The sequence below is a fragment of the Loxodonta africana genome, chromosome 27, assembly GCF_030014295.1.
Source record: "Loxodonta africana isolate mLoxAfr1 chromosome 27, mLoxAfr1.hap2, whole genome shotgun sequence".
In the NCBI taxonomy this organism is placed as follows: Eukaryota; Metazoa; Chordata; class Mammalia; order Proboscidea; family Elephantidae; genus Loxodonta; species Loxodonta africana.
In genome coordinates this window covers 22,504,263-22,517,969 of record NC_087368.1, presented here as the reverse complement: position 1 = coordinate 22,517,969, position 13,707 = coordinate 22,504,263, and the positions used below count along the sequence as shown (strand labels likewise).

The 13,707-nt window shown below is 41.8% G+C and overlaps 1 protein-coding gene across 2 annotated transcripts in view; it reads right to left on the bottom strand.

Moving 5' to 3' along the window:
* Nucleotides 1-10,277, bottom strand: part of LOC100669970 (ubiquitin-conjugating enzyme E2 E2) — a 351,147-nt gene extending 340,870 nt beyond the window's left edge. Inside the window, exons 1-2 of one of the 2 annotated variants that reach the window (XM_064277357.1) lie at nucleotides 10,160-10,277; nucleotides 4,640-4,823 (exon numbers count right to left, since the gene is read on the bottom strand). In XM_064277357.1, the coding sequence (XP_064133427.1) occupies nucleotides 4,640-4,815 (176 nt within the window). In that variant the 5' untranslated portion in view covers nucleotides 4,816-4,823; nucleotides 10,160-10,277. Of the gene's footprint in view, nucleotides 1-4,639; nucleotides 4,824-9,337; nucleotides 9,415-10,159 lie in introns of those variants that run through there. The other variant, XM_023554919.2, reaches the window with a different exon arrangement.
* Nucleotides 10,278-13,707: the final 3,430 nt, after the last annotated feature.

Sequence of the window (13,707 nt, the reverse complement as noted above, 5' to 3'; positions counted from 1 at the left end):
AAATTACAAAAATTTTTTACATCTCAAAGTAGACCCTGAATCAACCTAGAAAATACACCAAACCCAAAACCCATTGCCTTCAAGTCGATTCTGACTCCTAGTGACCCTACAGGACAGAGCAGAGCTGCCCCGTAGGGTTTTCAAGGAGCCACTGGTAGATTCGAACTGCCAACCTTTTGGTTAGCAGCCAAGCTCTTAACCACTGTGCCACCACAGGGCTCCAGAAAACACAGTCATTTTAAATAATAAGCCTAGAGTTTAATTATGGATAGTGATAAATACTATACACCTATGATTCTAAGAAGCCACTGATTTAAGACACACCATCAATTAAATGATTGTGAACATCAATTGTAAGATGCACCCTGATTTCAGAGACATTAAAAAGTTTTAAAATATATATTTTAGAATCAAGAAAATACAGTAATTACAAAGATTCTTTATCTGTATAAATACTACGACTTCATTCTTATGTGGAAAAATTAAATTTATATGAGCCCATACAATAAAGTTCACATTGGAATACACCAGAACCCACTTTTCAACCTAACAAAAATTTAGAGTCTGAAACCAAATGCCATTCCTAGAACAATATTATACTGAGCATTCAATAAAGTCACACTGTCTACTCTGAACAAAGTTAATTTCAAATCAATCTAATTTAAAATTCATATGTGTCAACACATGAAAGCAGCAGCACAGTCAATTTAGTGAAAATCTCAAAATAGATGTTTTCCTGAACTGACTAGTCAATTTAACCAAAAGCATCAAAATTTGTCACTGCAGACATAGTCTGACTTCAAGGCCTACTTTCAAACTACATCCTAGCAAATATAGTAAGAACTATATAGGCGTATCAAGAGAACAGACTGCTAAATACATGACAATTTTTTAAAGGACTAAATTCTTGCCAAAGAGCAAAAAGACAACAAAGATATAACTATAATCTTCTTCTCTCCTAACTCTTAATAAAAAAAAAAAAAAAATTTATTGTTTAAAAAAAACACCCATTTAAAGTTCTCTATGTCATACATCACTTTTCAGTAACGCCTGAAAACTGAAATCTTCAAGAAAACATGTTGCCACACCAAACTATTAAGTCTATAATTCTTTGGTTTCAGACTCAATTTTTGTTAGGCAGAGACAGGTAGAATGGAAAAGAAAACATAATCCAACTACTATATTTTTATACAAATAATACATGCCTTCTATGTTTGTTTTCCATCCACTCCCCCGACAAGGTATTTTCATTAGCACCACTATGCCAATTTTTTTTACATGTTACGATAAAAAAAAATTTTTTATATGTTATTATAAAAAAAACTAGCATTGCATGCTTATGAAAGTACCTTGTTGGGGGAAGGTATGACTGGCAAACAAACGCAGAAGAAGCACATTATTTGTGTAAAAATACTGTATATGCTGTTTACAGAAAAAGATCCACTTAAGTCCCAAAGACACTGGTAGGTTGAAGGTAACAGGATAGAAAAAAAAAAAAAAATTCCACGTAAATAGCAGCCAAAAGAGAGTAGACTGTACTAATATCAGACAAAACAGATTTTAAGTCAAAATCTGTTACTAGGGAAAAAGGCTATTTTATAATGAAAAAAGGGTCAATTCATCAAGAAGACATAACAATTATAAATATATATGCAACTAACAACACAGTCCCAAAATATATGAAGCAGACATTCACAGAAGGGAGAAATAGGTAGTTCTACAATAATTGGAAAGTCAATATACCATTTTTCAATAATGGATAAAACACCTAAACAGAAGATGAATAAGGAAATACAGAACTCGAATATTATACACCATCTGGACCTAAAAGACATGAACCCATCACCCTACGACAGCAAACACACATTCTTCTCCAAGGCACAAAGATCATTCTCTAGGATACACCATGTGTTAGGTCACAAAACAAGTCTCAATGAATTCTAAAACACTGAAATCATAAAAAGTATCTTCTCTGACCACAACAGAGTAAAACTAGAAATCAATTACAGAAGGAAAACTAGAAATTTCACAAATATGAGAAATTAAACAACAAATGGGTCAAAGAAGAAATCACAAATGGAATTAGAGAATACGTACAGATAAATGGAAACGAAAGCACAGAACACCAAAACTTACGGAATGCAGCGAAGACAAGTGTTCAGAGAGAAATTTACAGATACAAGTGCCTACGTTTCAAAGAAATAAAAAAGATCGCAAATCAATAACTTAACTTTACACCTTGAGGAACCTGAAAAAGAAAACAATCTAAGCCCAAAGCCATCATCAGAAGGAAGGAAATAATAAAGATCAGAGCAGAGACAGGAGCTCTGGTAGCACAGTGGTTAAGAGCTACAGCTGCTAACCAAAAAGTCAGCAGTTCGAATACACCAACTGCTCCTTAGAAACCCGAACGGGCAGTTCTACTTTGTCCTATGGGGTCGCTATGAGTCGGAATCGACTCAACAGATAAATGTTATACAGTAAAGAAAAATAATATAGAGAATCAACAAAACCAAAAGTTTGTTCTCTGAAAAGATCAATGAAATTGACAAATCTTTAGCTAGACCAATTAGGCAATAAAAAGATATCAAATGCATCCAAATTAGAAAAGAACAAAACTACTATATTCACAGACAACATGATCCTATATATAGGAAATCCCAAAGAATCCACAAGAAAGCTGCTAAAATGAATAAATGAATTCAGTAAAGTGGCAAGAGCACATAATCAACACGAAAAATCAGTTGTACTGCTATATAACATCAATAAATAATCTGAAAGAAAGAATAGAATAAAATATCTAGGAACAAATTCAACCAGGGAGGTGAAAGAATTATACACTAAAACCTATAAAACATTTTTGAAAAAATTTAAAGAAGATCTAAATAAATGGAAAGATATCCAGTGTTCATGGATTGGAACATTTAATATGAGATGTCATACTACTTCAAGCAATCTATAGATTCAGCGAAGTCCCTACAGAATTTTAACAGCCTTTTCTGCAAAAAAGCCAATCCTCAAATTCATATGGAATTGCAAGGGACCCCAAAGAGCCAAAACTATCTTGAAAAAGAACAAAATAGGAGGATTCACACTTCCAGACTTCAAAATGTACTACGAAGGTACAGTAACCAAAACAGTATGGTTTGTTGCTGCTTGCTGCTGTCAGATGCCGTCAAGTTAGCTTCTACTCACAGCGACCCCGTGACAGAATAGAGCTGCTCCATAGGATTTTCTAGGCCGTAATTCTTATGGAAGCAGATCACCAAGTCTTTCTCCAGCAGGGTGAATGAGTGGGTTTGAACCACCAACCTTTTGGTTAGCAGCCACATGCTTGACCACAGCACCACGAGAAATACAGAGCAATGGAATAGAACGAGAAGTTCAGAAATAAACTCATACATCTATGACTAACTCATCTTTGACAAAGGTGCATGTCCATTCAATGGGAAAAGAAGTCTCATCAATAAATGCTGCTGGGACAACTGGATCTCCACAGACAAAAGAATGAAGTTGGACACATACCTCACACCATATACAAAAATCAAGTCAAAATGGGTCAATGACCTAAATATAAGGATTAAAACCATAAAACTCTTAAAAGAAAACATAGGGGTTGTTATTGTAATTGTGTCCCTGAAAAACATGTGTTGGAATTTTAACCCCTATACTTGTGAGAATAGGGTATTCTTTGTTATATTAATGAAGCCTGCCTGTGTAGGGTGTATCCTAAACCTAATCACTTCCGAGTTATAAGAACAGCAGATTCGACACAGAGGAAAACTTACAGGGAAAGACAAATGCTACCTGATCAAGATGGAGGCAGAGGAATTTACAAGCCCGGGAACTGTGAGGATTGCTGGCTATTAGAAGGTGAAATAGACGAGGACCTCTCCCTAGAGCCATACCCTGAATTTGGACTTCTAGCCTCCTAAACTGTGAGAAAATTAATGTATGTTCTTTAAAGCCACTCACTTGAGGTATTTCTGTTACAACAGCTCTAGGAAACTAGGGCAGAGTTAAAGCTTCAAGACTTCTTGACAATAGATTCTTAGATATGACACCAAAAGCATGAGAAGCAACAACAAAGAAAGATTAGACTTCATCAAAATGAAAAAATTTTTGTGCATTAAAAGACTTTATCAAGAAAATGAAGAGACAACCTATAGAATGGGAGAAAATATTTAGGCACCATATATGTGATCGGAGTCCTGGTGGCATAATGGTTAAGACCTCAGCTGCCAACCAAAACGTCAGCAGTTCGAATCCACCAGCTGCTCCTTGGAAACCCTACAGGGCAGTTCTGCTCTATCCTATAGAGTTGCTATGAGTTGGAACTGACTTGACGGCAACGAGTTTGGATTTTTTTGGTTTTATATATCTGATAAGGATTTAATATTCAGAATATATAAAGAACTCCTAAAATTCAAGAATAAAAAGACAAACAACTCAATTAAAGTTAGCAAAGTTCACATATCCTACCATTAAACTCATGAAAAAAAGATGATCTTGAAGGGGGGAAAAAAATCCATGAACTACATGGTTCACATCCCAGAAAAATGTTTAAATGAAACAGAAAAACAGAACTTAAGTTGATAAATTGATACTAAAAATAGAAAGGTGAAAAGAATTGTGGTACCTTTTGGCACTAGTTGACAATTTAGCAGCTGTTTTGCTGGATATTTTTCCCTCCTTTTTCTTGGGCTGAACTTGCTCTCTTTCTGGTTCCTGCTGAACACTTTCACGTTGGTCTCCATCGGAACTTCCTCCACTAGTGCTGGGGCTGTCATCAACTCTTTGAGCCTCAGTGGACATTTTAGATCCTGGATTAAAGAAACAAAAATCATTTACTTAATCAGGGGGATGGGTCTACTGAATAAAGATAAGGTTAGCCTCAAAGCTGAACAAGTAAATTGTAATTAAAAAAATGGATAATTTGGTCATTTACAAATGGCTTTAGGATTTCCCAAAACTTTTCAACATCCATTCAAAATGTATCGAAGAGAAAAATGAAAAAATACAAAACCTGTATGTTCATAGCAACATTATTTGTAACAGCCAAAAAGTGGAAACCATCCAAATGGTCATCAACTGATGAATGGATAAACAAAATACGGTATATCCACACCATGGGCTATCATCCAACCATAAAAAGGAATGAAGTACTGATACATGCTGCAACGTAGATGAACCCTGAAAACATCATGCTAAGTGAAAGACGCCAGTCACAAAGAGCCTTATGATTTCATTCATACAGAATGTCCAGAATAGGTAAAAGGCAAATCCACAGAGACAGAAAGTAGACTAGTGGTTGCAGGCAGGGTGGGGTGAGAAGTGACTGCTACTGCTAGTGGCTATCGGCTTTTCCTTTCAGGATGATGAGTATGTTCTAAAATTAGATAACAGCGATGTTGCATAATTCCATGAATATTCTAAAAACCAGAGTTATACATTTTAAAAGGGTGGATTTCACAGTATGTGAATTACATCTCAATAAAGCTTTTACTTAAAAAAAATTGAGCACCTCCTCTCTACTGGCCACTGTACTAGCCCTTTAGTCCCAAGACTGTGAGAACTTCTGTCTAGTGGGTAAGCCAACTTGCTAAGTGCTGTAACAGAGGTTAGTGCAAAGTCATAGGAAGAGAAAAATGCGGACATTTTCACATTCACACCCAATCACTACATCCTCAGGAATCGGCTAGGGTTAAAATCCTATCAAGCAGCCAATTGTTTTAAGTAACCTTCGAGGTAACAGAAGAACACAAACGTCTGCATGGATCCTAAATAAAAACTAAACCATCTGAGAGTAGTGTCAGCACTGACCCAGCAATATATCAAGCAACCATGTTTTATAAGAGATGGAGACTCTAGTGAGACACTGAAGAGCGTATTCTTTTTTTTTCACAGCTGGGATGACATATCCCTCAAGCTTTCAAATCCCCTGTGCCCTGAGTTCATGCTCCCCAGGCAGCTCTCTGATTACCAACCCAATTTCTTCACTACCTTAATACCTAGGTAGTTGTTACAATCTAGATTGCAGACACAAAAAAATTCCAGTGTGTGTCAACTACCTATCTCGACTGTCATTCTATCATAATCAATTTCGGAGTTTGATCACTGTGAATGTATCCCTTGTGACCCAACCAGCTTAGATCGTACTGACAAATCCAGAACTGAGCCAACAAAGCCAATACCTAGATTCTAGGTGGACCTGTGTCCACCAAGGCACTGTCACTTAATAGTCTCTTTGAGTACCTTCTCAGACACCGCTCCCTTTTAAAGGCAAAAACACAAACAGAAATATAGACCCTAAGCTGCTGCAGTTTCTTCTACTTCTCTCAAACTAATATTTAAAAAGCAAAACTACCTAGATTTAAGAAGTGCCATTAACAATATGAAATATGCCTCTGCAAGTCATAAACTGAACCAATTTCTTTTGAAAAGGACACTGTATTACTCTTAACCAAATTAGGACTTGAAATAAAACCATTACTGATAGGATCAGGAATCCGAATAGGTGAACTGTACCTCAAATCAAGTATTTTTTTATTTCAATCATTAGTCCAAAAGTATAGCTAGATAACACTGATGAAAAGTCATCATCACCAAAGATTTTATGCACAGCCTGCTCTAAACCAAAGCAATTTCATAATACAGATCTTTAGTGGATCCTGGTAAAAAGAGCCAAAGACTGGGAAGGATCAGGGAGCACAGAACGGTGAAGAGTCCATTCGAAATAGTCAGTGCCTCCACGGAGACAACTATCCACATGCACACCACCACCCATCTCAGATCCAACAGCTCCAGGCCCCCATGCCAAACAAAATGAAGTTCTCCCACGCAGCTCTGAGACACACTGATGGGAAATCTAACTGCCTCCCTACCTGTTCTGTAAATGGAGAAGAGGACATCAGTCTCCACAGCTGTGACATCTTTTATGAGCACTAAAGTCACTTAATAGAACATTGAAATTTTATATCAGTATGTTTCATGTCTAGCTCTAAGAGACCTAACATATTTCTTGCTTTTTAGAAGTTTTTATTCCATTTTAATTCTCCTCCTGGACTTTAACAAAGATTTTTTTCAACGTATTTCCATTCAAATATATGGGAAGTGTAAAATCTTATTAAGTAACGTACCTAAGAGCACATCAGATAGCGCAGATACGCATGGGAGTGAGAAGAGAGTGCATCTCAGGGAAGGCCCGTGGATAGAGCAAATGCTGTCAGCAGTATTTTAAGAAATGTGAAATGAGTGAGAAATCACTTGATATCTTAAACCAGAAGCAGTCCATTACATGACAAACACATGGAAACCTAACAAAAATAAATTTTTTACCGAGGCTGCAGCTTCAGTTTAATAAAGTAAGATTTAATAAACTACCCCTACGGTTTAAGTTACATATTAGGTGCAAAGCTAGACATTCTCAATATTCACATCTATGTGCAATTACATACTTTATCTATTAACGATATGATTACATAACTACTTAAAAAGACTACTCAATAGTGCAATCTGAGCCATAATCTGAAACTCGAATTTCATAATATCAGAGGAAAACCAAAGTCGAAACTAGTCCCACAAGAGAAGAATCAAAAATAACACTAAAAATGCCCAGAGGCATGATTTCTATAGTTTCACAATATAGAAAAAAATTTATTTCTACTTTTGACCTAAAATGCGTTATTTTTTCCAAATCTTAACCTATCAAATGATAAATTAATCTGAGCCCACTGATAACCATGAAACTTTTACAAATGAAGTTTTCCTATCTCTTTTTTCAAAACCAAGAATAAGCAGACTTTCTGCTGGCTCTGTGTTTTGAATCCCTGATTAGAGAAAAAGTCTGGGGGCGGGCGGGGGGGGGGATTATTATACCACTCAGGTTGAACTAATTTTATGAAATCAAAGTAGTCTATAAATCATCTTAATTAGTCTTAAGTATAAAATTGGCGTTTTGTCTCTCTGAAGTACAAATGAATGAAAATTCCCAAATCAAAATTTCTTCAACATTACCTTTTAAATTAACGTCTCAGAATTATCTTTGACTAAAGTTAATTCCTAAATAGCTACTCTGGTACGATCATCCCATCCAAAGGGAAGATAAATTTCAATTCCAGGGCTATAAGCACAGAGCTACTCTCCAATGACAGTTTCAAAGATATTCAGATATTTAAATCAATATTATTACTTTGGACCCACAAAAACCTGGTTTCTCAACAAAAACAAAATAGTACAGTAGACTTTACCTAAAATTTGTGTTAAGAGTTTGCATACTGTTCCTCCTTCAACACCAAAATTATCTAAAAAGCTTGTATTAGCCATGTACCCTTTATTGTAATTACAGTCCTGGTAATTAGCAATATATAGAAATGAGATGCTTTTTCATTTCTACATCTTGCTCCATATAAATGAAATGATCTGGCTATAAATATTATCTGTGATGTAAAAGCAACTTCAGTCACTCCATGAGGCCAGATAAGCCTTTTATCAGTAAGTATCTCACAGTATAAAGCTGCAAAAGCAAGTATTCATTTCAGCTTTTCTAACAGAAAAACCCTCCACTCTGTTCCTTGATAGCTTGCTATTTGTCTTCCTAGTCATGTTTCTAAACTTTCCTAAAACGTAAAATTATTTGTATTATATACACAACCTCTAGCGATATCCAACTTTTAACTTAACTGTAAAGATACTTATGCAGGACATAGTAGTGGGACAAGTGAATTTTTAAAATAAGATACCATGGGGCTGGAGGAAAGGGTGCTATGCCCTGGAGGAGAAAGAATGGGGCTATGGGGGGGGGGGGATAATTGTATCATCAGCATTAGCCCACACGGGAAACTCCAAAAGCCACGGAGCATCCAAGCCGTCTGAGTAAAAACACTGAGGTTTCCAAGGTCCAGGTTGCATTATCATATATTCAGAAACGTACTTTTTAAAAGAATCAGGGATAAAAAAGAGCTGACAATCTTTCTGAAGCGCGAGATAAAGTGAGGGTCAGCCCAGCGCCTCCTTTTGTACTTGTAAATAAAAATATTTGAGTAGCCTCTCAAGAATACACAATACAAAACGATGAATCTCGGAAACATGCAAATAGATCTAACAGCCACCGAGCCCAGGATGATGTCTTTCTAAAGCGGCCTTAATTTCCTTAAGGGAAGATGGATTGGACATTTCTGGTTGGCCGTGGGAAAAAAAAAAAAAAAAAAAAGCCACAAGAAGCCACACTTTATCTTCATTAGAAATGGTAAAGGGCAAAAGGATCAGAACATTAGGAGAGAAGGCGAAGGGGGTGGTAAGAGGAGAGGGTAAGAACAGAGGGAATTCAGTTACAAACCAGGCCGGGGAGGGCTGCAGAGAAGAGACCAGAGAAAAATGGGGTTCGGCTCCCAACTGTGACAAGCGCCTGGCATCACAAAAGACCAACAGGGCACATACCCCACACCAGGGCAGACACAACACGCCCCACTAGGTCTTCCCTGGGCGGGCCTCGGGGGTGCGGCGGCGGCGGCGGGGGTGCCAGACCCGGCCCTCGCCAGGAGAGACACCATGTGCAGCAATTACGCAATTAGGGAAAATAGCAAAAGATCAAGCCGGGCACTTTCCGCCGTGACATTTATCCTGTACTTTTGCGAAGACTTAGTTCTAGGATGCGGCTGGGAGAGCGAAGAAGCCGGGAGGGCAGCGAAGGATGGGGAACTGAGAGCTGGGGGGGTGGAAGACGGGCAGGGAGGGAAGGGGCAGAGCACGGGGGGGATGGGGAGGGGGAGGGGTGGAAAGGGCGAGAAACCGGGCTGGAGGCTCGCGGGGGGGCGCGGGGAGCGGGGCACGGGAGGAGGGAACTGGGGCGCAGAGGTGGAAGCGAGACCTGCGGCGGGGAGGGGTGGCCGGCGGGGGAGGGGGCGCCCGCGGGGGAGGGGGCGCCCGCGGCGGGGGACGCCGGCGCGGCCCGGGACCATACCTGAGGGAGGGGCGTCCGCGCAGGTCGCAGGCTCGAGCTGAAGCCCGGGCAGGGAGGGTGGCCGCGGCGCGAGGGCAGGAGGGAGGCCCTGGAGACGGGGTGTCCCCGGCCGGCCGTCTAGTCACCGAAGCCCAGACCCGTGCACCCGACCGCCCCGCCACGCCTGCCCCCGTGGCGATCGCGCCCGCCCGCACTCACCGTCAGCGCCGCCGCCGCCGCCCCCGGCCGCTCCGGCCCCGGCTCCCGAGGCTGCTGCCCGCGGCTGCCGCTGTGGCCGCCCCTGCGTCCTGGAAAGTGAAGCTCCCACCTCCGCGAGCCGCCGCCGCCGCCGCCGCCGCCTGGCCGTCCGCGCGCGCGCCCGCCCAGTGCGCGTGCCCGCGCGCCCGCCGGGAGAGACCGCGAGAGCGCGAGCCCCACGTCGGCCGCGCCGCGCGCCAGCCCTCCCCGCGCCCGCCCCGCCCCTCCTCCGCCCGGCGCGCGGCCGCGAGGGGCGGGGGCGGGCCGGGCGCGCGCACGGAGGGCTACCAGCGGCCGGGCCGGAGGCGGCGAGGGGCCCGCGCGCCAAAGTGAAGTGACGGCCGAGTCCCGCGCGCGGGCGGCGGCAGGGGTGGGCGAGGGGCGTCCCATGGAGAAGGAGCGGCAGGGGCCGGGAGAGGTAGAGGGAAACCGAGGCTGACGGGGCAGCTTCAGGGGAGGGGACACTGGGACCTTGACGAGCACGCGCATTAAAGGGATGCGCTGGCTGGGGGTTGCCCTAAAACGATGCGGGGTGGGGTGACCAGGGAGGTGTTTTCCCACCCCCACCCCCGCCCCCTGCAGCCCTCGACTTCACACTCGCCCCGAAGCTCTCGCACAGCAGCCACAGGGACTGACCCGGTTGGCACACTAACCCAAACTCGGACGCGTGGTGCCCACATGCACCCAAGATGGGAAAACTCTGCCTTGGCCTGGAAAGTTCGCCCGGCTCAGGCTGACTCTTCAGGCGACACCGTAGCTCGGAGGACCTGCCTGTTGGCTCGCCCGGGGTCAGAATGCACACCCTGAGATATTGAGCAGTAGGGTGGAAAGGGGTAGGCGCCTTAAGCCCTCCATGGGGCGATGGGCAGAGTCCAAGTCAACAAACAGCCTAAAGAAATCAGCGGACTAAAACCCCAGAGGATCGGAGCAAGTCAGGATCCATACATATGTCTACAACTGAAAATCCTTTTATCAAATGCCTTCTCCAAGGACTGACTATCGCCTTCTAAAATCCCTGACAATTGTCAAAAGCAGGTATTAACCTCTAGCCTTGGTAAATGACAATTGAGGAAAAAGTGGGTGGGTGAGTTCTTAGGTTTCACTCAAGGACGTCAGCCAGTGCTGTTATGGGTAAACTCTAAAATATCTATTAAAAAAAAACATATCAGAAGATTAGAAATGAGCATATTTGGGGATTATCAGTTACGGGTAAACTCTAAAATATCTATTTTTAAAAAACCGTATCTATTAGAAGATTAGAAATGAGCATATTTGGGGATTATCAATTATATAGTCACCTATATCTCTCACATGGTGCGGTACATCCATAGGAAAAGGTAATATAAATGGATCGTATTTGCTTCTTAATATTTAGGATATGACTAAAGTGGAGCATTTCATAGACTGCCTTAAGTGTGTGCATAATTTGTTTATCTTACCTCATAAAAACCTTTGTATTTATCATCTTCATTTCACTGATTGTGTTTCGGGAATGCAGAAATTTCAAAGCCTTCGATGTGTTTTGCAACTGTTTAGTGAGCTAGATGACAGAATCCCCATTTCCCCGGTCTCTGTGCCTTTCTCCAAATGAACTACTCTGTACCTGTCCTGTTGTGATTTTTTGGGTTGTTCTCCCACCCCAAGAACTTTATGTAACAAAGAACTCTTCTGTTACAGAAAGTTTCAAAAAAAAAAAAAAAAAAAAACTCAAAGTAGTTTTTAAATCCTTGGTCATGGGGGTAGGGGGGTTGCAGGCCGGGACGGCTGCAATGTCAACTGCTGTCTTTGTGAAAGGATTGGAAGAGGCTTCCTCACTTAAATGCCGAAACTGTGGTTGCTATAGTACTTCATTTGGCTGCAAATGTTTTCACTGCTAGAAGCCATGGTGGTGTAGTGATTAAGAGCTACCACTGCTAACCAAAAGGTCAGCAGTTCAAATCCACCAAGCGCCTCCTTGGAAACTACCGGGCAATTCTACTCTGTCTCTATGAGTTGGAATTGACTTGATAGCAACAGGTTTTAACTGCTATTTAATATTAAGTTCAAGAATGGGAGTTTCTAGGTGGTGCAAATAGTTAAGTACTCAGCTTCTCAGCTACCCAGTGGTTTAGAAGGCAGGCCGGGTGATCTGCTTCTAAAAGGCCACAGCCTTGAAAACCCTATGGAGCAGTTCTACTCTGCACACATGGGGTCACCATGAGTTGGAATTGACTCAATGGCAACCAACAACAACAAGTTAAAAAAAAGTATAATACAAATCAGAGTTACTCTTTTCATTCATTTAAGGAATATTGAGTACCAGGAACTGTCTCAATAATGGTACTCAATATTGAGTACCAGGCACTGTCAGGAAACCCTGGTGGCATAGTGGTTAAAAGCCATGGCTGCTAACCAAAAGGTCAGCAGTTTGAACCCACCAGGCGCTCCTTGGAAACCGTATGGGGCAGTTCTACTCTGTCCTATAGGGTCGCTATGAGTAGGAATCGACTCAATGACAATGGGTTTTTTTTTTTTTTTTTTTTTTAGGCACTGTCTAGGTGGTGGAGATATGACACTGAATAAAAGAAAAATCCCTGTCCTCAGAGCTCCCCATCTTTGACCCTTCTCTTTGTTTCACACCCTACATCCAATCCATCGGCAAATTTTGTTGACTCTACCTTCAGAAATATATCCTGAAATTGTCTACTTTTTCCCACGCCCCTCTCCACTGCTAATACTCCAGTCCAAGCCATCTCTCAATAACAGCCTCTACCTCATGTTTCTGTTTTCTTTCTATGCACCTCCACCTCTTCCTCCATCCCTAGAACACACACACAGAGCGGCCTTAACGATTCTTTAAAACATAGCTTAGACCATGTTTCTCATTTTCTCAGAACCTGCAGTAGCTTCCCATCCTAAAGCAACAGCCCCAGTTCTCATAGTGGCTACACAGCCCTGCCTAATCTGCTTTCCACCCCCCTCCCCACTAGGACCCCTCTGAGCTAAAGTTGCATAACTTCATTGTCATCTTTGTTCGGCCACACTGAACTCCTTGCTATTATAGAACACAAGTATTTGTCAACCTCAAGACTTCTGTACCTAATATTCTCCTTAGAAGCAAAGATGACGAGTCTTCATCTCACATACTTTGGACATGTTATCAGGAGGAACCAGTCCCTGGATGTCTTCGTTATCTAGTGCTGCTGTAACAGAAATACCACAAGTAGATGGATGGCTTTAACAAACAGAAGTTTATTCTCTCACAGTCTAGTAGGCTAAAATCCAAATTCAGGGTGTCAGCTGCAGGGGAAGGCTTTCTCTGTTGGCTATGGAAGAAGGTTCTTGTCATCAATCTTCCCCTGAACTAAAAGGTTCTCCACACAGGAACCCCAGGTCCAAAGGACAGACTCTGCTCCTGCACTGCTTTCTTGGTGGGGTGAGGTCCCCACTCTCTGCTTGCTCTCTTTTCCTTTTATCTCTTGTAAGATAAAAGGTGGTGCAGGCCACACCCCAAGCAAACTCCTTTTACA